This window comes from Anser brachyrhynchus, assembly GCF_964034855.1.
Source record: "Anser brachyrhynchus genome assembly, chromosome: 2".
Lineage (NCBI taxonomy): Eukaryota > Metazoa > Chordata > Aves > Anseriformes > Anatidae > Anser > Anser brachyrhynchus.
Window position 1 is genome coordinate 97470151 of NC_137695.1, and position 24253 is coordinate 97494403.

The 24253-nt window shown below is 37.7% G+C and overlaps 1 protein-coding gene across 2 annotated transcripts in view; it reads right to left on the bottom strand.

Moving 5' to 3' along the window:
• Nucleotides 1–24253, bottom strand: part of STX17 (syntaxin 17) — a 33660-nt gene that overhangs the window by 3308 nt on the left and 6099 nt on the right. For both annotated transcript variants that reach the window (XM_080582812.1, XM_080582811.1), the window contains exons 3-7: nt 17195–17260; nt 8483–8702; nt 2544–2662; nt 2409–2459; nt 280–366 (exon numbers count right to left, since the gene is read on the bottom strand). In XM_080582812.1, coding sequence (XP_080438938.1) covers nt 280–366; nt 2409–2459; nt 2544–2662; nt 8483–8702; nt 17195–17260 — 543 coding nt within the window. The remainder of the gene's footprint in view (nt 1–279; nt 367–2408; nt 2460–2543; nt 2663–8482; nt 8703–17194; nt 17261–24253) is intronic.

Genomic DNA, 24253 nt, shown 5'->3' on the forward strand with positions numbered 1-24253 from the left:
GCTGAGTGCTCTTGTCTTGCAGGTGCACCAAAGTAGCATCAGAATATCGTATAATGTGACTTGCAGAAAAAAAAAAAAAAGGTATTTTCTAGTAGCCTGGATGTGATAGAAAATTACAAGAGATTGATTTTTTTTTCCCTGCTACCTGTGGGCCATTTCTTCCTTATTTCCTTAATTGCTGGCTCCCTCAGCATTAAAGATGGCAGATCAATGGGGTTAATACAGAGGATTGCTGGGAGGCAGAGTACCATTGATTCACCAGCAGGAGCAGATCCCTACCTTCCTCAAGTTTTTGGTTCCCTCTTCAGTATTCACAGCAGCGCTGTTGACATGGTCTTCAATCCTGTCAATCTTCTCCTGCTGAGACTAGATGCAAAGGAATTATGAGTGAGGTAGCCTGCTGGGAAGCAGCAGTGGGCCAATACACACCATTTTAATGCCTGTAATCAGGGCCCCACAGCCGCTTTCATCTGCCACACACTGTAGCCATGCAGCCTTAATGGTGGTTCATTAATAGTATCTGATAAACTGTGCTGAAAATACAAACTTGCTTTAAAAAAAGCTTAACTATCAAGTAATAATACGGTGCGAGTATTACACAATGTGTTGCTACTGTTAGAGAAAACAACCCATAACATATGATTTCTAAATCTTTCCTGTGAATAGATGAACTTGCATTCCAAAGGGCAAAACAATCCAAACTAGCATTTTCGTTTCCTGCTGAGCTTCATGTTCAAAAAAAATTATATAGATAGCATTTGTAAGATCAGTACCAATTCCAGCAAACAAAGCGCTATACAATACCGAGAAATCTAAATAAAAATCTTTAAGTACGACATTATAAAACAGCGACTTAACTTTACAAATATGATAGTGGCTACTGAAAATATACTTGCTACTGCTCTATATGTCACTGTTCTTTCACTTTAAAAAAAAAAATACTATATCCATCCTTTCTCTAGACGCAGTCAGATTCCCCTGCAGTTTCCCTCAGAAGACAGAGGGTTTTGTGGGTTTCTTTGTTCTTATTTTAGTCTCAGCAGCACTCAGGCTATTTTATGCTACAGAATAATGACATGGCTAATGTTCACCTACAATAAAAGGCATTCGGAACTTTTTCCTCTTTCTAATTCAGAAACTGCTGAGACCGGCTTTGGTATCTTCATCTACCATCTAATCCACGCCATCAAACACTCCAGACACTTGCTAGTATAGCTAATGCTGGTTCTGTGCAAAGCCCACTCCTGGAACAGGCTACTAAAAAAAAAAATAAAAAAATCTGTCCCTTTCCAGCCTAACCAATCTTGTATGTGAAGTAGCACAGGTTCGGCAGAAAGGATAAAAGCTATCTCACCTATCCCACCTAACCCAAGGGCAAGGAGATTACACGACTCTCCGAGCAGATGAGAACTGTCTAAATTCCTGTTAGCAAAGGAAGAATTAAACATTGAGAACTAACTGGGGGTGACAAAGGTGCAAACCATTTGAAAGCCACGTTTATAAAGGTAAAGAAAGGTTACTGTAGTGGTGAGGGAATCTTCAGACTTTTCCTAGTACTCCCAGTTCAGAGATTAAAAGTTCCTGGAAAGCATCCAACCTGTGCAGTGAGGTCTGTTGAAGTCTGTCCTCGTGATTACAATTAGAAATGTTAAGAATGAATTGGCACTGCAGTGTTTCCTCTGAGGTTCAGCGCATGGCAAGGGGCATTGGCCAGAACATCAGCTGTTGCTCTGGTGATGAGAATTTAGGAGTAATTACCATCACTAGTGCTGAAATAAAAGAGTACCGTCTCCTCAGAATTTTACCTTGACAGATTCTGAATGAACAGGGCAACCAGGAACATATTTGTAGCAACAGCTCACTGAAGGAAGAGCTATTTGTTTTCTAACCATAACGGGCAGTTATGCGTGTTAAACTAACGCTTCTGAACATTTCTCTTCTGATACTACTTGAAAACCAAAAGAAAACCTTTCAATTTAGTGCTAGATAACTTGTAATAATTATATGGACCAGCTACCACTTTGGAAAGCATCAAACGCTCAGGCTTTGAAACCAGATGCATGTTTACCATGGGTCCCAAGTAGCAAAGACAGGAGCTTTATGCAGGCACCTCAGCTAACTGTGGGGACACTGCTCTGCCTTCGCTCAGTGATGGGCATCTCCCTGAAGTTCCTGACAGCAACTAGGATTTTGAAATCTCAATTTGTTTAATATTGGACTGAATAAATTCACTTAGTGTCATTCTGCTGTTCTGTTGTTATCCAGAGACAGCTAGCTCGGTCTGGGTTCAGATTATGGACAGAAGTGTTGCTCATCTTTTGTTTCCCATCTAGGTGTTATCCATTCACTCTTTTTATTTTATTTTTTACAAGTTTCTATCTAATAGAGAATGCAGAATTAATACTTACGTTGACTAACACAGAAAATTCAGTCACCAACTGGCTAAGCTGAATCAAGTCCTACAAATAAAAAACCAAATGTTATTTTGTAATAGTTGCTGAAAACAAGAACATCAAGGTAGCTGTAAGGGAGTTCCAGCATACCTCTTCTAAAGTTTCCCAGGACTCAGCTGCATTTTCATTCTGAGGTATTTCAGGAAGGGGAGAATACATCTGGATTAAACTTTGGGACCCATCCTTCACTTCCGTGTTATATAAAGTTTCTGAATGAAAAACATGATGTTTACAAATAAATGCACTTGATCAGACTGAAGGTGACACAAGCAAGTTTTCTCACTCTTAATGTTTCTCATCAATAAATTGCTATTTGATCTAATTCAAGCTTAACAACAGCCCTGAAAACTCTCACATTGGGAAAAGTCTCACTCACAGCACTACACAGTTTCTTAAAAGGAAATTATTGCCAAAGAAACGGGTCCATTTCTAACAGCGCACTTTCACAATCGGTTCTGAGAATGATGAAGAAATTACACTGCTGAATTTAGGCCCAGTTAATTGCTTTTATATCAGCTGAGCTTTAAAAGTTTACAGAATAACACAGCTTGGGACAAAACCTTCATTTACATACAATACATAAAAACACCTCACTTCCAAAGCTGGACAATTATTTATTTTATGATTGATTTTTATGCTACCAGTTAGATTGTCAGTCATTTGGGTCTAAAAGTAGCCAGAGGAAAAAGTTCTTGAAGTAAAAGCAGTGAGAACTAGGCAATGTGCTGCCAAACATTTAGTGCTCTGTCCCACTGCGTAACAGTACTGCAAGGATGGCAAACATTTAAAGCTCAGCAGCGTAAAGGGGATATTCTTAAGCATCTTCCTTTCTAAATCAACTGGATTGAATGTAAAAGACTGTGGAAAAAAATGGGGAAAGCAGATATAATGAACAGAGACGCACATACCTCCTCCAGTCAAAGAGCCCTGCCTTGAGCCATTACGGCTGTAATGGACAAGTGAATATTTATGGACAAGTAATTCAGTGGTAATTAAGAATAACAAGTTTGGCTTATCATAAGCAAGGATTAAGGAATAGCTTGAGAGTATGAAAGGCAGGCTGGAGAACGTATGTATGTATGTAAACACGGTGCAAAGATCATGCTAATTTAGACAACTACAATTTCTGAAGGAAGACAGCTACTTTAACAGGACACTGATGTTTACTTTCTTGGGAGGTTAGTATCAAAGCTTAACGGAGGGAAGACTGGTTAGATAGTTCTAACAGTATTAAAGTGTAAATATTACATTGAAGTCTTCCTTTGAAACAATGAATGTGCCAAGGTACTGTAATAATATTATATGACTGTTACTGCAACAGATACAAACAATGGAAAATAAATTAATATTTCTTGATAAAAATTCAGTAATAGAGCATGCTTATTCATGGAATTAAGATAAAATAAAAATGATGCATTTTCATTACATTTGTCCATTTCTCAACATTTTTATCCTAGTATCTCAAAATACAGCAAGGACCAAAGCTTACTACTCTCAGATCAATACAGTTCTAACACTGAAGCCGATACTCAGCTATAGTTACTAAATACACAGAAAAGCAGAGCAACAAGGGTAGAGTAAGTGATGTAGTGTTTTATGTGGGCCTTGTTTTTCTTTCTAATTATCTTTACCCCTCTTCCTTTAAAAATCCAGACACAGAAGGCACTTTAGATTTTACAGTCACCACCTATTCTTCCAGAACATATTTTTGATCTATAACATCAGATTAATTACAGTCATAGAATCACAGAACATCCTGAGTAGGAAGGGACCCACAAGGATCACTGAGTCCAACTCCTGGCTCCACACAGGACCAGCCAAAAATCAGGCCCTGTGTCTGAGAGCATTGTCCAAACGCTTCTTGAACTCCAGCGGGCTCGGTGCTGTGACCACTGCCCTGGGGAGCCTGTCCCAGTGCCCGACCACCCTCTGGGTGCAGAACCTTTCCCTAACACCCAGCCTGACCCTCCCCTGTCCCAGCTCCATGCCATTCCCTCGGGTCCTGTCGCTGTCCCCAGAGAGCAGAGCTCAGCGCCTACCCCTCCGCTCCCCTCGTGAGGGAGCTGCAGGCCGCCATGAGGCCTCCCCTCAGCCTGCTCTGCTCTGGGCTGGGCAAACCAAGGGGCCTCAGCTGCTCCTCATGGGTCTTCCCCTCCAGGCCCTTCAGCATCTTCACAGCCCTCCTTTGGATGCTCTCTAATAGATTTATGTCCTTTTTATAGTGTTGTGCCCAAATCTGCACACCATACTCGAGGTGAGGCTGCACCAGCGCAGAGCAGAGCAGGACAGTCCCTTCCCCTGACCAGGTAGCCATGCCATGCCCGGTGCACCCCAGGGTATGGCTGGCCCTTTTTTTGGGGTGCACTCAGCACAGCATACCTCGCCAGTCATAACTAATGATATATAAGCAGTTCTAAAATACTCCTTTTCCCTTTTCAATATAGTTAATCCCGTATCAAAGTGTATGCATTTTTGGATAAACCAATTTTGCTAAATATTCTGACATTTAACATTGGTTTTGAGTATTTTATTCCATTTCAATCATTCACAATCCTATTTCAAAATCCAGTTTCTTCTACCAAGAAAAGCGTACTCTTCCCTAATCAGCCACATGCATGCTAAGGTGATTGAAATTAAAGTATTCATAATTCAAAAATCAAAAAAACACCAAAAAACTCATTAAGCAAATTTGCCTCCTTACAAATTATGTTCCCTGCTCTGGTTTGTCCTTAATAAGCTATGCTGACCTACTGCAGAAGAGCACATTCCTAAAAATACATACATAATACTGAAGATTTGAATGGCACACAACCAGGAGAACTTAAGTTTTCAGTCAGATTACACTGTTGTCATTTTCTAATAGCTAAAAATTACTGAAAAGAAACATCCTCAAGAAAATTCTTCTCTCACTTCAAAGATCTAAAGTAAAGATTAAGAAGGGTAAAAAAAAAGGTAAAGTAACATTTGGGCTGAAAGTATGAGTAAGAAATTTATATTCACAACTTCATGTTTTATCAAGTCTAACCAATTTTAATAGAACTGAGAGTGGAAGTGACTGCACCAGTTTCACTTACAGCATCTCCACAGAAATGCAGTAATACAAAACACCTCTGCAAGATTTCAAAGAGCAGCTTCGCACCTCATTATACTCAAGATAAAAATCTAATGCTCTGCAAGATTCAATATGCTGGTTAAAAGACTTCAGTAATTTTAAGAGTAGAACCTGACCTTTTGTTAATATTTGCTTAAAATGCAATTAAATTCCATTTCTATTGGATCTGAGCTGAGGATGGTGAAGGGGGGGAAGGAACTACATCATTTCGCTGACATGCCTTCTAAATGGGCAATCTGAATTTGTAAACTCCTTACTTCCCCACCAGATGGGAAGCAACATGCTACAAAGAATGGGCATACTGAAGCTCCTTTGATTAAGATCAGCAGCCAAGATTTGCTTTCAGGACTGCAGCCTCTAAGCACGAAAGAATAGGCAATATATTGCATCTGTGTTAGCAATTCAACAGAGCTGCTTTCACAGTCAGGCAAACTTTTTAAAAAAAACCTGTATAATTATATTTAGTTGTCTGCCTGACTGTATGTTTCACTTTAAATGGGATGAGCTATTTCTGTATTCTTCAGCTTACATGTAGGAGCATGTCATTCCAGTAATATTTTTCTGTTCTTCTCATCCCAATCTATACGATCAACTTCTTTTCTTTTTAAAGTGTGGTTACGCTCAATTTCCTCCATATTTTAAAGGTATCTTAGATTTAAAAAAAAAACAAAACAAAACAAAACAGTCCTGTTCTTCGAAATTAAACTGTAGTTCCCGTTTGCCATCCATGTAACTGTTAGAAAAGCAATAAGCCAGGACAAGGCCTTTCCAATAAAATACCAGAATGTACTGAGGACAACTGCAGAAAGTTACCGAGAGAACAGGTGTTTTAAATTTTATTCTGATTGTAACACAGAAGAGCTCACAAAGAGCCTGGAAGCGATGGCTAATACGGATGATGGGGATCACTGAATACAAGAATTCACCATTCTAAAACCTTAGAGTAAGACCAAAGACAATGAGCTCCCCACAAAAGAAGTATTAACAAATTCAGCAAATGGATTAATAGAAGTTATGGGGAAGAAGTTCCTAAAGGATAAAAGAATGTAGACGAGCTGGCAGACACTGATAAAACAGACTATACTGAAGATAACAGCAAATTGTCCCGACACAGAGGAAAACGTATAACATAGGAAAGAATTATGAATTCAGCAAGAACTCTTCAGTACCCTGGATGTCAAGACTTTGAGACAACTAATATGAGTACAAAACAATAATATAAATGTGGAAGGTTAATATCAGAAAGACTAAGACACAAATAAATTACAACTACCAAGGGCATAAATGGTAGCAAGGCAGTTTTCATGAATGCCATTAAAATCAGAGGAAGACAAAGGAGGTATAAGTAGGTGCAGTGCCAGGTAAAGAAAGAATGATGACCCAGAGAAAGATGAAGTCAGTCCTTACACAAAAAAGGAAGCTGTAATCTGATACTTGATGCAATTAATTTTAACAAGAAGGAAAACAAGCAAACAAAAAAGATAGGCTGAAACATAAAGAGAACAGGTTAAAAATATTTAGATGATCTAGATGCTTTCAAGTCCTGAGGGTCTGATGAAATTCATTCTTGAGTATTTAAGAAACAATCGCTGAAAGTTCAAATATTTCTGAGAACTTGTGGAGAGTACTAAGGGGATCCTGGAGGACTGCAAGAGAATAACTAAGTTATCTTCCTTTTTTTGGAGGAGGGGGAGGATGCAGCAAATAGCCAGACTTGGAAACCCACGAAGGATAAACTCCTGAATAATCAGTTCACAATATCTGAAAGCTAAAAGACAGCGAAGGCGCTGAGAGCAGGCAAAATTCATATGTCAAAAGCTTATTCAATCTTTTTTACTGGTCTGTTAAGAATATATGAATTGCATATTTGATATAATTTGACTTTCATAACACTTCCTGATACTACACCTGATGTTCTCAAAACCAAGCCCAGTCTTCCAAATCCACTTTTCTCCCTGTTAGAATTCCTTGCTTGTTAATTACACTTGAAACAGTCCCTGTAGTTCTTTATATAGCAACAAGAAGGGCCATGAAATAAAATGGGATGGCAGGTTCTTCTACAATGACATTGACTGAAAATACTTTCACTTTTAAAGACATGACATTTCCAAACAACTTTAAACAATGTTGCTACTGCAACAATCAATCTAATTACTATTATGTAGAAGGATTTAATTCTTACATAATCAACTTTCTCACAGATTATTAGCAGAGAATGCTAGCCAGTGCCAGAGCATAGTGCGTGCTTCCCCTGAAGACAGAATGGTACAACAAAGAATGAAAGACGTTTTGTATGGAAAGGAGGGAAAAACAGCAAACGTCTGATTTGTTTGTTCTATAGTGTGTTTTCAAAATCTTTTATTTCAACAGATTTATAATATTTTCTGCTTTCTTGTCAGTTACCAAGATTAAATGCTACAGGAAGAGATATTCTCCTTTATATATAGACTTGGTCCACCTTTCCACACATTTCAGCAGTGGCATATCATAATTTCTGTCATATAAAAATTGTTTTCTTTTCGATGTTGAAAGCACTGATTCAATGAAAATGGCCTGAATGATTACTTGCACATGATTAAGTGATTTGCATGGGCGGCAAAGAAGTCAAGCTACAGTGAAACACAAAGTGTTCTTCTTAGGAACGGTCTCCAATTTCAAGATCCAAGGCTATGGGATCTTCTTCATGGAAGGCCACGCCTACTCTGTTTCTTAAGACACTTAATTAGAGTGTCCTCCACTTATCAAAACTCAACAGGTCATGAGAAAAGTGTGGTGTAGGGAAAGAAAATCTACTTCTTGATTAACTATTATTATTCAACTGATCTCTCTTAAGTTTACTTCATTCGCATCTGGTCAGAAAATGCTCACTGGATACAACAATACAGATACAATAGATACAGAGATGAAATTCTCCTACCTCCTCCTACAGTTACAGATCTGGTTAAAGAACCATCCTCCTGCCCTTCTAGTTGCCTTTTAAGTTCTTCTGCAGATTCAGAATGGAGCTGTAGGAAGTCCCTTATGGCAGATGAAGCTTCCTCTTTCACTGGATTTATCATTCTCTGCAGAACAGGGATGTCTTCCTGTCGGACTCGCAAACAAAGTTTCTCCATCTCTCTCATATTGGCTCGGAGTTGCTGTAACAGTTTTAAGAGTCGTGGTTACGAAGCAATTATCATCTTGACCAAATATATCTTCTAAATGACCATAAAAAAGTGCCATTTCTAAGTTTTAATAAACTAAGACAAATAAAGGTCCCTACTTCAAAGCAATCTGTATGCTCCCGGTCAGCTACATCCATTTCCTTTTCCAGTGTGCACTGTACGACCGCATTTGATTCACCTGTCAATGACATGCTCCCTAGTGCTGTAAAAGCTCTCGCCTCCAGTACCGAAACCTCCCTTTGAACCCATCCAGGGTCTCCCACATTCTGCTATTTTATGACCAATGCTATTCCTCAGTCTCTTTGTACCGTTCCTGCAGAAGAGTCACCCCATAAAAAAATACAGCTCTCTGCAGAAACATCCTCACTTCAGGTATCTCAACCTAAAGATGATCTGCTTTGAACAACCAACCTATCTCCTACTCTTCGTAAGGAGGAAGATGGTCCTGATACGGAGAAAGACAGCAGCAATCAGCTCGGTCAGAACTCATGAACTATGCATAGAGGAGAGCACTGCTCCATGGTGTGTTTGACATGGGGGTGCCACTACATCACAGCCAGCATGTTAAGTCTGTTGCATTTTTTTTTATATATATTTTCTTACACAGCGTCACTCGGTTCACTACAAAAAAAACTTGAGGCAGCAACTCCCTCTTCGATGGCACTTAGGAAAAACAACAGTTTATATATACAGTGCACGGAGTAGTCATCTGAACATAGTGGTCAGCATCTTTTTGGAAGTGGCCTACTTTCCGGAATGTAAATTAAGCTATCTGCCCCTGAAGAGAAAGAACCAAAGGTCAAGGAAAAGATGGTGCCTATTATGTTCTCTGGTGAGCTAATTTCTCAGAAGTACCAGCCAACCACAAAACAAGGGAGAAATATTTTTAAAGTTTTCCCCATCAATTTTTTTATTTTCTTGTTGTCAATTCTACATTTTATCCACTTCCCCAAGTGAAGAAGTCAGTCTTTTTTGTTTGGGGTTTCGATTAAAATATATAGCTAATTAAATCATTATGTAATTATTCAAGTTATTTCGGTGAGCACGTCCAATTTAGTCCTTTCCCAAAATATTTACACACGTTGCAACAAGTTGAGATAATGTCCCAATGAAATAAGCGATTGCTTCTCAAAATTTTCTTTCTTTTTAAATATATAATAAGTGACTGTGTTGATTAATGCACTTCAGGATGCAGTAATTTGCAATCCCTAATTTTTCCAAAGCAATCAATTTCATTTTGTAAAGACGTCTTTAGAGACAAAGGAGAAGGATTACTTTTTTTTGTTGTTTTTTACAATATATTCTTTTTCAGAAGGACAAAAATATTTGTTTGACTGGAATATCAAATATAATAAGATACAAAAATATCTCTTTAATTACAAGGGTTTTAAGAAGATATGAACTATTCACAGCTAGCAGGAATAGCCTGTGTGCAGGCATCTCCTGTGACATAAATTTTTGTCTACAGCAACATAGAGCTATTTTATTGCCTAGGCTTTTAAAATCTAAAAATGCATGCAACTTCTCTTTCTCTAAAAAAAGAACTGAAGAAATTTATAGTTCAAATTATATTACTCGTTCCTTTAGGACATGTTTTATGTAATTATAAAAAAAATACTGTAATAAAAACTATATTCACTGCATTATATTATAAGGAGATATACTAAATTATATTATTCATTGCACTATTTACCAATTGGTTTGAATATTCTGATATCAGAACAAGAGAATGGATTAACACCACGGAAAGGTTAGGAAAAGAACGTTTTTTTTTTTTTCAATAATGCAAATTAGGTACATGTAATGCCTTAGGAAGGCAATAGTGCATACCTGGACAAGAAGGAAGCAAATGGAACTTATTTATATATACACTAGCAGAACTAGCATTTTTTAACATGCATGAAAAAAAATAACAAATATAATTAGAGAAGGAAATTAATCAACAACAAATTCAAGTAACACTGCACAAGTCCTATTAGGCAACCAAAGAAAGAACTATTGATTTGTAAAAATCATTTGTCAAATTACTGATAGAATATTCTATTGTATGCTTAAATTAATACTATCAGTAGTCAATTTAGGCTACATTATTTAAAGTTAATCTCAGGTAAAACCACTAATTAACAACAAAACAAATAGGGAAATAGACACACAAAAAATAATTTTGCAAGATACTGAGCTGAATTAGAAACATGGTACAATAATTTTCTGTATACATTTTTCACCTTCATTTAACAAACTACCTTACTCTTCTTGTTACTTTCTCCCATGGCCTGCCCATAAGCACTAAGAAAGGGAGAATGCCGTCACTGTCATAGTCCACCACATGCCAAAATTCTCATTTTATAAAAAACTTGCACTGAGTGAAGTTGATCAGAACCGTAGTTTCATTGCTCATTATTATACCGCTGATCAAATATTTGTGAGAAAGAAGACAGAGGAATCAAATGATAGTATTTGCATATTTGGTGGAATTTAATTTTAGTACCTCTTAGACTGGATGTGGAGAGGACTCCTGTTCCACTTACTGTCAATTAAACAGAAGCTACATGGAATCAGCCTCAAAAGGGCCCGAAGCCCCGCTGTCAGGAGGCGTCTTAGGAGCTCACCAGGGTGTAACCTGGTAAATGTTACAGAAATGCAAATGACTGTGACTTCTTTTCATAATCTTTTTAATGGGACAGAGCTTAATCTCTGGGGAGAGCATAGAAGTATATCATCCTCTTCTCAAATGCTTCCATTTTTTAAACCATGCTTACTCAGCAAGGAAGGTAATAATTTATGCAAGCTCCTCAGTTTTGAATTCATCAAATTTAGCCAAGATAATGCAGAATTTTTCTTTTTAATATTTGGAATTTTGGTCTGTTAAATTTAAAAAAAAGAAAAAGAAGAAGAAGAGGAATGTAACTATATGTTTCAAATGGCTTTCTCACAAAAATTGTAGGATAAAGCTGGCAAAAACTTTGTGAAGTCAGCCCTTCAAAGCATGATCAGCTGTCCCTATTTTACTTCTGACAGTTGCTTATCTAATCTGGTTTTCAAAGGACTTCTTTGTGAAGAGCTGCAACTTTCTTGATACTATATTGCAAGAATTCATTATCCTAATTCCCACTGCGTTTTTCCTCATGTCGAATCTAATGCAGAAATCTCTTGCATCATTTTAAACCAGGTATTTCTAATTCTGTTCAAAACAGAGGAAGACAAGCCCTGTCCTCTGTGCGGCAATCTTTTTCACGTTTGCAAGCAGACAACTTGCCGCTGTCAGGCACTTGTTGGGCAAAAAAAAAAATTCAGTCATTCCAAGTAAGTCTCGTTTTCTGACCATTTTCATTCCCCTCTCTGAATACTCACCCCCTAATCAGTCTGTAACCTCCTTAAAAGTGTTGTGCCCCAACGGGAAAAAGTCCTGCAATCCTACCAACGCTGACCATATTGATTTTTCTGGTCTCTTCCCGACATCATTATAAATTCTAATCCTGCCCTCTCCACCAAAATCCCTAAATCTCTCACAGCTTTATGTTGTTTGCATATTTTTGTTTAACAATGGGAGTGATGGCTATTATATAAAGCTTTCATCACTGGGTCTCAAAGGACTCTATTGAGATAAGGTTCACTGTTCTTGAATAGGTGCAGAACTGAGGAAGAGACATGGAGTTTGAGTCCAGTTTTTCTAAGGCATCCACAAATTTGGAGGTAAGGCTAAGAGATCCACCAGGATGCTAGATTACGTAAATAAACACAACTTTTTTTTTCAGAAATGCAATGGAAGGTGTCATGATTTTCACAACTACTGCGAAAATCCTACCGACTCTATCAACACATCCAACACAGAAAGAAACAGAGAAGTCACACACACTGTAGTTGCACTTTCGAAATCTTTACAAACGGTTCAGTAAAAAGTACAGAATAAATTATAAATTTATATCATAAAGTAAAATACAAAAGGACACAAGTGAGCCAAGAGGGCTTCATTTAAACCTTTTTTAAAAGAAAATAAAAGTCCCTGTTGCTGAAAATGCCTGCACACATCTGCCCATTAAGCTTACCTCATTACTCAGCACATATTTTTTAATAAGTGAGAGAGGGAATCAAAATAATCATTCAGCTTTTAGAATTACCTTTAAAAACACAAAGTATCTTCCCATATTCTGCTCCTCCTAAATGCTTTACGAATGGCAGTTTGTCTACAGATGTTTTGGACTGACAAGAAAAGCGACAGACTCCTGAAGGAATTCTGAAGTCTTAACAGCAATTTTCAGCAAGCCAACAAACCTTATTTACACAAGAGAGTAGAACTCTTTTCTTCATCTTTTTCAGTATTTGTTTGTTCAGAGCAGTATTTTTTTCACTAATGGTGACAGCTGAATATCAAGGTAATGTAATGACGAAAAATCGATGCTGTGTTTTCACAGCCTTACCGTAGGACACCTAAAAATACCATCACCATACTTCATACACAAATACGTAACACTTGAGGACATCGCCACAAACGTTGTACCAAAAACACCCGTCTCTTGTGTGCAAGCAATTCCATTACATTTGAGAACAAGTAACCGGTGACAAAAAAAAAAAGGAAATAATTCAGTTTTCATTCAACTGCATGCAAACACACACAGTGACCTGCACTGCCAGTGACGTGGCACAGAGCCCGGGCCACGCTGCCAGAGCATGCTGCTCATTATGGACAAATAACAGCACAATGGAAAGGGGTAGTAACAAAGAGCGTTCAGTACACTGCAGTGCTTCAATGTTGACCCAACATGAGGCCCTGGACAGGAGGATAAACACTGCACCTGCATGGCCTCACCTTACACAAATGTCAGTGGGCTGAGATGAGGCCAAAACCCTTGAACAGGCAGAGGGTATCTGAGTTGCAGGATCATTTTATACTTATGACTTTGGTCTTTTCCATGCAATGTGTGGTATCTCCACCAGTTATAGAAAAAATCTGAAGTTCTATCTAAGGCTCCCAACAACAGCTACCTTAAAATTCCCCATACAATTATCTGCTCCAGCCACGTGTCCTTGGCAATACTGATGTCCCCAGAGCACTCAGAAACTCCAGCACTTCACTCACTCTATCCCCATTAGCCTACACGGCTCCTAACATTACCCATTACCATGGCGGCCCATGGAGAGCCCCCGCAGGAGCAGGCCCCGGGCCGGAGCTGCAGCCCGTGGAGAGGAGCCCACGCAGGAGCAGGGGGCCTGGGGGGAGCTGCCGCCTGTGGGGGACCTGTGCTGGAGCAGTTTGCTCCTGGGGGATGGGCCCCGTGGTACGGAGCCGTGTGGGAGCAGTTCGTCAGGGACTGACCACAGCCCCCACTCCCTGTTCACCTGAGCCGTTTGGGGGGAGGATATAGAGGGTGGATGAGGGGAAGTTGTTTTCAGTTTGCTTTAATTCTCACTGTTCTAGTCTGCTAGTGATAGACAATAAATTATATTAATCTCCCTATGCTGAGTCTGTTTTGCCTGTGACAATACTTGGTGAGTGATCCCCCATCCTTCTATCAACCCTTGAGCCCTTTCCATCATATTTTCTCCCCCTTTTCCTTTGAGGAGTGGAAGTGTGAGAGCAGTTGTGTTGGAGTTCAGCTGCCCAGTGGGGTAAAACCACCACAGTTTCAAGTGCACACTGCTGGCTCATGTTGAGCTTTTTGTCCACCAGAACCCGCAAGTCCTTCCTTGCCAGGCTGCTCTCAATGAGTTCTTCTCCCAGTCTGTAACATGTCTCGGATTGCCCCGAACCAGCACCTTGCACTCAGACTTGTTGAACCTCATTAAGTTCACATGGGGACACTTATCTATCATGTTGTTGTTTTAATTTAAGAAGTAAACAGCACCTGTAAATAAACCCACCATCTTAAAACCTCTCAAACATAAATAATATTTTAAGGAAGGATTGCAGTAGCTTAACTGTGCAAATGTAATCTTGTCTCCAGTTACCTTCTCTGTACTTTGTTCAAAGTAATGTTATAAAGGATATATCATAAACATTTCTTGATGCAGGTCAAAGAAAATCTGAATTATGGCTATATTTACCCTACAGATGTCAACAGGCTGCAGTAGTGAACTGATTTTACATGACCCTTCACTGATACCATAAACAGTATTGTATACAAAAGCCGTTTTCTTAGTATTTCTGAAAGTATTTCATCATGTCTCATACAAAGATTTTCCCTCTTTCTTCACTCTCCTTTTTAGAAGTTTTTAATGTGGCACCCAGTCACCAGAAAGAAGAGGTATAATACACTTATGCTATCCTTCTATAATAATTTTGACCATCATCAAACGTACAACAGAAGTAATTATTCTGGGTAAACTGAAAATTCAGAAAAATGGCTAATTATGTGCACATGGATTAAATGTAGAGTGGCTGTGCATATATTTGTCTAAAACCTGTGGCGGATGCCTTGGGTCAATATTGACTTAGGGATTCCTAATGTATTTTTACAACATCTAATTTTGAGAGCAAAGCGTGTGCTGCAGAGAACATTTGGTATCACAATAATTAATCTGATTTCTTCACAAATAAACAGATCACAAGTCCATTGGTAAACATTTAAACAGCTTACAGCAAACACATTCTACATGTCGTATAATTTATTATCAGGTACTCCAAACTACTAACTATTTAATTAAAACAAAGAGCTACTCCACACTTCTTGCATGGACCCAGATACTTATTCTGCTTTGTGGGTATACGAATGTGTGTTAATGTGTAACCTGCATCCAGATCTAAAAGCAAAAAGCATTATATAAAAAATAAGAACATTTGTTTTGACTGAAAGTGAAAATGGCAGGCTTTAGGCTCAAGACAAACATAAATCTTTCTAGAGACAAGTAAGATTTTTTATTAGAGCACTTAATGTATTTAAAAACAACGTCCTCAACATGATTGCTATTTCTCTAACTCTTGATAGAGTTTGTCGTGGTAGACAAATGATACTCATGATAAGGAGTTCCAAGAGTAGCCTTTCCTACCCCTCATACGTGAAAATAGATTTGAGCACAGACATAAGCAAACATCTGCTTTCTATACCACATCTGCTGGAATGACATTGTTTTAATAGGACTGATTTTGCAAACACCTCTGGCAGACTGTTTTGCCACTACTAACAATAAACTTTTATTCAAATTCCAAAAATGTTCAGTGAAAAACATAAGAAGCATGCAAACCTCCAAATAACAGAAAAATCAAGTGGATTTCATGTATAACTTATCATCTACACTATAAAACCTCATTAATACCTTTCAGTCCTCAAAAAAAGACATGTAACTCTAGCTCTGACTTCTGTCTAATACTGTTGTTCGATTAGGATTAAGTTCTTTCTGATTTTTTTCATGTTTTTTTCTGGCCTCGTTTCCCATAGGAGTTGGGAAGGTATTGCAACAAACATGGGAATTCACAGTATTGTAATTATAAAACACAGTGTTTTAGAACTGTGCTACTCCTACTGACAAAGCCTGCTTGTCTTGAGGCAGTACGGGTCACAAACGGTTTGTTCTAGCAACAAAATTTTACCCCTGCTCTGAACACCACATGTGAAACCAACACAAGATGCCTCTCCTGCTGGCTAAAATACATCTGTTCCCAGAGTTTTGCCAGTACAGCAGTGTTATAACCACTAGCTGTTATATCTGCGTCAGCAGAATGTTGTAATGCAGATCTGGTCTTTGTGGTTTTCTGCACTGATAATCTTCTTTGGCTGCGTACTATTTAGCAGCATGAAGACTGATGTTTGGCATGAGCTTTGGCACCATTTTCATCCAGACATGCCTTTTTTTAAAAAACAGATGTGAGATTCCCTGTCTGCTGAGTTATAGTTGACTATGCATGAAGTCACCGAGATGATGCCATGCAAACAAATGGGTCTGGTATTTCATCCTTTGATGATATGATGCATCTAATAATAGATTTACACACCAAACTAGTAGTCCAGATGTTCTGTGTTTGGTCCGAAACCATGCTTTAGAACTAATATTATCTTATTATTGCCATTAACATCATCTAATTTAGTAATGCAATAGGATAACTTACGAAAGACCAAAGTCTCCAAACTTTGTTTCACTTAAAGCCATATACAAATACTGATTTGAATACCAGCAGTTACTTGTGTATTTAGAATGATACTCAGTATCTAAAAATTCACCATAAGTTTACACAACGAAATTTATTATAAGACAGCTTTACTTGAAAAGGTGACTAAGAAGTATCGTTCAAGAATTCTGAAAATTCCCAATGATGACCCATTGTTGTTACATGTTTCAAAACCTTTCTGACTGTATTTGCCTCATAATATACAATTAGGAAATCCCTAACCTTTTAAACAAAGTAAAGCAATACCACATACCTGTCAAATCCATCTGTCAAATACACTCCTCTGTCAAGATCTGTCTCTGAAGCAACCAGTATTATATGGAATTTAATTCCATTAATGCCACAGTGATTTTAGTATCCTTACCTGAACTGTTCGTCCTGCGTTAATGTGCTCATCGTGCAATCTATCCCAGAGTCTGCATCTTTGATACTAAAATACAAGAAAAATATTTCATATAATTGCTATTTTTACCAAGTGGCTAAGCAGAAAAAGGAAACTGCAACAAATAATCACTTTAATTTTCCCAAACTTATGGTAAAATAGCTGAGTCATAGACATTTCTGCTACAAAATTAGAGAAGTAAATGGCAATGTATTTTGTCAATAATTTTGCAAAACATATTTTCACTGAATTGCAGGGTTTTGGCATCAGTTTTTAACAGAAAAGAGATATTGCATCATCCTGATACTGCTGTGGGATAAATTACATGGTGGTTAGTAAAAGGAAGAGAAGAACAAGGAAATAGGAATGGGGATGGGAGACAAGCAGTTACTGGTCATATAGGACAACAAGGTATCTGATATCAGGCAAATTTGGCACCTCCATGAAGCTCCACCAATTTCAGTGGGAAACTACACATATAGCACTTTCCACAGGACAGACTGGAGTAATTATTCCACTAGCTGAAAGCAAGTTTTGCAAAATCACTGCATATGAACACACATAAACCTTTTTGTCATAAAAACAAACCAATCCCTGCTATTATCTGTTGACTTAAATAACAGATACATACACTGTCATCAAAATAGAGAATGCCTTAGTAAAATAATAGAAAAGTAGAAACTGTGATTCCAGGAATAGTGGCCGAAACCATCAAAGAATCCACTTAAAATACTAGGCAATATTAGAACATTCTTTTAAATTGTTTAAACAATAAAACATTTACCATGATTTCTGATGTATTTTTATGTAGATGTTAACACCCCAATTGCCTAATATGCTTTGGTCCCAATTTTAAAATCACTTTACCTACAGTGTACATCTTCTAATAATTCTCTGCATAATTATAGAGGCCAGAGCAACAAGGAACACAAGTTACTTGGTTTTCTAAAATATGAAAAGAAATATAAATTTACTTCTTGTTTTAAGAGAAAACAGATCTTTCGTATTAGAATTCTGTAGTGCTAGGTAAGAGAAAATATTTAATGTTCAATTAAGTCATATTAAAGTGATTTTTCTAGGAAACTACCAACTTCTGCATAAATTATCATCCCATTAAAATTATTGCCATTATTCTTTAAAATAAAATGCACAAAAAGTCTGTATCAGCATTAGATCTTCCACTTCAGCCACCCGTGAAAAAGTACTGAAACAAGAATTTCTGAGCGGGGAACAAGAAGGGTTTGGGGAAAAAATATCTTTTCAATTTCAACCAACTACAATACATTGTCCACATTCTCAATAATGAAAAAAGGAATTTTTCCAAAGAAGAACAATAATTCCTTAGGAAACCTTTATTGCTCTTCATCATCCCTAGCAGAAATGCTCAGCACATTTATTTAATGCACAAGTGCTTTGAAATTCATAGTATGCAGGTGATGACGTCAAACAACTCAATGACAATACACCTGGGGCAATGGCATTCATGTGGTCAGAGAATTCTTCCTTGTTAACCTCTTTTCACCCACCAGAAAGCAGGCCATACTCCTGTGCAATGTTCACTTTGGCAGGCTCAGGACAAACTGGACAGCAAACTTTGAGGACAGATATTGCCATTCTATAACATTAAGAACTACATGTAAAACTAAGTGAGGTCCCTGAAGTTAAAATACCTACAGAATATTCACATATTTAATTGTGCTATAGCCAAGTAGTTCATAATCCACATCAGAATCACAAAACACAAGGTTACTCTTAGACACTCAATCTCTTTTCCTGTTTGTCATACTCTCTTTTAAAAACTGTTTTTAGAAAATGTCTTTGTGTTTATGCTTTGGACCCCTTACATTTGCCTTTAAAAGTATTCGGTAGACGTGGAGAAAACACAGAACTTTTCAGAATACCCCCTGCATTCATTTTTGTAGCATGCAATGTCCACCAATGTTTCTAAAATCTTAATAAATGTCAGTTTAGACAATAAACGTCTTAGGCAAATGTATACACTGTGACGAAGACTGCAGTAAGACCCAGATTTCTTATTTTCTCGTTTTGTGTCACCTCTCCTTTATGAATCTTCTCACCACATCAACGGCCCCTAGCCAAAGACAAAGTATTTCACAAAATGCTTTAACTTTGGCATAGTCACAGGAAACGAAATTAAAACTGAGAGCAACAGAGAACAGAATGGTATGTCTTACAGCATTAACTTTTTTTTTTTTTTTTTTTTAAGCATCAAGCATAATCTTTTTTTAGCATCAGCATGGTTTTATATTTTTTTAAAGACAGTCACCTAACGCCAACAAAGTTCAGGGCAGCGTGCCAGTATCTCCACCTCCCCACCTTGCTTTCCTCTAACAGACGCTAACAGAAAGCTGAAACTCCTTTTGATAAGCACACATTTTATTCCCTGCTTTGGAGTGAAAGGCCTTCTAATCCAGATAACATACTTTAAAAAACAAGAAATCTTTGGGTAAAAAAAAATTAAAAGAAAAATAAAAACAAGCACAGATTACTCATTTCTTAATGTTTAAGTCTTTAGAAGCTCTCACATGTAAAGTTGTACTCAAAATAAGTGTTTCGTTGTCACCTGTGAGAAGCGATGCTATGATGATGGATATATGGTAGACACTTCCTCTGGAAAGGTATACTCAAGGTCAAATTTCATTATATATTGATTTTATAGTTTCTTCAAACAGTGATTTAGTAGATTAATTGTTTGGACTATCTCTGGAACCTCAGGTTTAAATCAATATTCATGAAATGAGGTTAGAGATATTGGCTTCATCATAAGTAAATAATGTTGCTGCTCTAAGCAATTTGACATAATTAGTGATTTTTGCTTAAAAGTAGCCTGTAAAATAAACAAGACTAGATTCTACAAAATTATCCCCTTACCCCAGGGATATTTGGTTTGCATGGCTGAAAGTTAATTTTACAAAAAATGTTTTTGAGAAAACCATTTAAGCTGCTGATGCTGACAGCTCACAGAAGTACTGTAACACATTCATTATGGTTAAAATGCCATAATTGTATATAAGATATACAAATGTAAACGATTATGAAAGTACTTCAGCCAAACTATTGCTAATGTTCTAGTCATTTACAAACATCTGGAGTAATAGATTTCAAATTCAGGTTTGCTGTATTTTTGTTCTCATGTTCTCATAAAGCTATCAATAATGTAAGCTTTGAAATACTGATAGTTCTTACAGCTCGAAAACTATTTAAAAAAATGAAGAAACTCAAATTTTTAGAATGCTACGCAAAGTGTGGACTTTTTAAAGAATCGGACATTCAGGGACTAGTTTTATACTCATATATGTTACTTCTCATAAATGCTTGTGTCACATTTTTTTAATTGATACCCAGAAGTTACGAAGTCTTCAGTATGGCTGAATACCTCCTGGTATAGTTACCAAGTGTTTACTTAAAAGTTTTAGGAATAGTTACTTGTTTCTAATAATTCCACTCATTACTAATTCCAGTATCAAATTTGTCAAGACTGACACTATCTAGGGATGCAGAGATTTTCTATTAATGGCTAACCGAAATAAGAAAGACAAATCTGTACTGAATATTTACTGCCTCTTCTAGCTTTCATAACAGAGATGTTCTAGAGGAAATGCACTTAATACCTTAATTTTAAGATCTGTGTTTACAAGTATTTAAGGATTTTTCTGATATGCAAATTTATTATGTTGAATAAACAGATCATTCACACTGACATCATCAACAACCTAAAAAACTCAAGGAACGCCCTAAATACTTTTAGATTGCCTCAGATTTTTACATTCAAAATATAAAATTTCTGCATTTTCTTCTAGACACAGAACGTCATCCTTACAAAGATTCTCCCTTCTGTCTGCGAAACGGGAATGCTTAACTCATTTGAGCTGCTTGTTCAACAAAGACTTCAGTTTCGCAACACATGGCTGAACTAAGCGGAAATGGGTCTTATCACTTTCCATGGTCACACTATCTGGGTAGATACCACGTAATTATTCTTTGTTTAAATACATAAGAGATTTTCAGTGGGATCGACCAGTAGCTGGCTACCCCTTCTGACTGGCCAGGTACATGTAGCAAATGTAGAAATTCCCAAGATCATTCCCCCATTACAGCACCCAGTGCCATTTGAAGTTTCTTGTTGGGGTGTTTATGGATGCTAAGTGTTTTTTTCTGTTTTGCTTTGTTTTTCCCCATATGTGAACAATACATGGCAAAGATTCTATTTAGCCGTACAAAGTGAAACTCTTCCAAAAATACTCCAGCAGTGTAACAGCTATGCTCATCCCCTCCACTCCCACTCCCTAATTACACCACTGACTTTCAAAGTGCAAGAAAACCATTTGTGCCTTGTTAACCATTTCCCATTCTGTACAGACAGGTCAGCCTCCCCTCCCACCAACACGCTACCTTTTTTTCAGTGACCACCCATTTGCTCCTCTCAGGCAAGGGCACAGCTTTTATGCCATCCTCTATTTACTGGAACAACTTAGCTACCAAGACTGTCTCTATTTGAATAGAACAGCCTGCATGGCAAAGACATTACAGAGCTCTCTTCTAAGCACCCCAAATCCCACCCTATTTCATATTATTCTTTGCTAGCTGCCGTTAGCTAGTTCTGCAGCCACTGCTAGGCACTGGCCATGCACACCAAAACCATGCACGCTTATCCAGGAGGCTGTAAGCTTCTCCGAAGCAATTCAGCAGTCGAGGCTCATTTCTTCTCCCATCCTCTCACCCAAAAGCAGGCTAATACTGACGCTGGATCTCTACCACTCAGTAGTCCAGCTACAACACAAAGTACCTCAACTAACTGCTCTCTGTGGGAGAAGGAGAACAGAAACAGCTCCTGGCCTCTAGAACAAAACAGGGCCGCAGCAAAGTGGCTGATTCCAAGGCAAGAAAACGCTGAATCCACTGGCATCTAGGTAATGTAATGAATTAGACAAATATAGAATAACAGAGAGTAAACAATATGCTGTGACTGAAAAAATAGCTCATCTCATTAAGAAGCTATTGCTTCAGGCAAATATTGTACTACTACACTTTTCAATTTGTGAATATTGCAGTTCATATCCTTATTGCATCCTTATTACACCCTTAAGGAAAGGAGCCCAACTATTATCAGCCGTCGTGAGTCCCAGCAGTCCCAGGTCTTCCTCTGTCCCAATTCTCCTCTCTTTCCATGGCCAACCACCACTTCTGCATTTTCACTTTGCATCCTGAGGTACTTCTTCACAAGCTCCCCATCCAATTCTTTATCCCCTACTCAAATGACCCAGGAAGAGATTCCTCTTGCATGCGGTTATGGGAAAGGAAACAGAAAAATAAACTCCCTGTTTTCATTCAGATTCATGACATATCAAATTGGCAACTCCGGGAAGGATTTCTGGTAATTTCTAGGCACAGGAGTATGCTCAGCACTGGATAACTCTTCAGTAATCTTCAGCCGGTGGAGTTTAACCAGTGTCTACTGAGTACCTGCAAACCATTGCTCTTTTTCAGAATCATACCTCCTGGCCAAAATACAGCAGACATTTACAGGCACAGCAAAATGTACAGTTTTAACAAAGATCACCCCACAAACAGATCTCACGTTACTGTTCCAACCATGTCACTACTTTTGAAAGAAATGACTATCTCTAAGCTATCAACCACTTGCCATCCCTTAAGCTAACCATTTCTTATAAAACGAAATGACTAGCACTTAAACAACACATTATTTTCTGACTGTGTTCTCAGAAATAATACAAGGATTTATTTTCCCTCCTCCCCATCCCCAAACTACTCAAGGAAGAAAGCTGGCATGGAAAATGTCATCCAAAAGGTTGCACACTTGGTAAATTTACAGTAAAGGTAAAGTTGTGAACAACTCACAGCAGCAAAATATGAAAGTTTCAACAATAACATTACACACACCCTTCAGACTACACCTTTCAGGAAATCAAAATCACGTTCACAAATGATAATGTTTTCTTCCAACTTTTTCATTTGTTCCCCAGGTGTTAAAAAAATGTAGATGGCTGTCCTGCACAGATTTACATATACACTGAATTTTATATGCTGTGAATAAGCCTAGTGAAAGGTGTATGATGTATGATTTTCCACCAATGCGTACAGAATTTTGCAGAACTCTGGACACTACCTGTCACTCATTTTTCTGTGGTGGTAAGCATAACCTTTTCTAAACAAATACATATTTTATCAGTAGTTTCAAAGTTTCCATTGCAGTGTTGATATTATGATGATACGCTCATCTACTGAGTCACTCACTCTCTTCTTTTTTTATTGATGTCACTTGTTCTAGTAAATCTCTTACCACCTTCCTTGATGAACCAATGTCTCAGTTTCCATGGGCTAATGGGCTACATACTTATTCTAATAAACAGAGGTAATGCCTTGAGTCTAAAATCAGATCACCAGTACTGCTAAACTGTTACAACTGTCCCTGGCACGGTTTTGTCCAGGTGAAATGGCTCTCTTATTTAAAGAATTTCTGTGGTTAAGGAGTTAACACAGCAGTGTGGATGTAGCCATCCTGTTTTTGCAGAATATGAGGGTTTAACAATATGGACATAGGCCATTTCATGCCAGACAACTGTGCTGGGGGTGTTTATTTTAGCAGTATATGCACGGCCATAGCATACACAAGTATTTAACTCCGCACTTGTTTTTCTTGGAAACATAATCAGTTTCACTATCAAAAGTGAGCTAATATCAACGAGAAGCATATAAACATGCTAAAGTGTAGTACTATTATTTTCCTATTAAGTTTATGAATTTAATCTATTTTTTTAGCTCAGTTAAAAAACCTATATAGAAAAAGATAGGTATGAACAGTAAATTATTCAGAACAGTAGGCAGCAAACAACTCTGAATTAAAAAGAAAGTAAGAATATTAGCATGCCTTCCTTACCACTGCTTTTTAACACAAAACATCATCGGTTCTCTCTCTGTAAACTGACTGGTTCCCACAAATGTAAAGGCTTTTGTACATACCAAATGACCAGACAATAATACAGAGGTTTCATTTTCAGC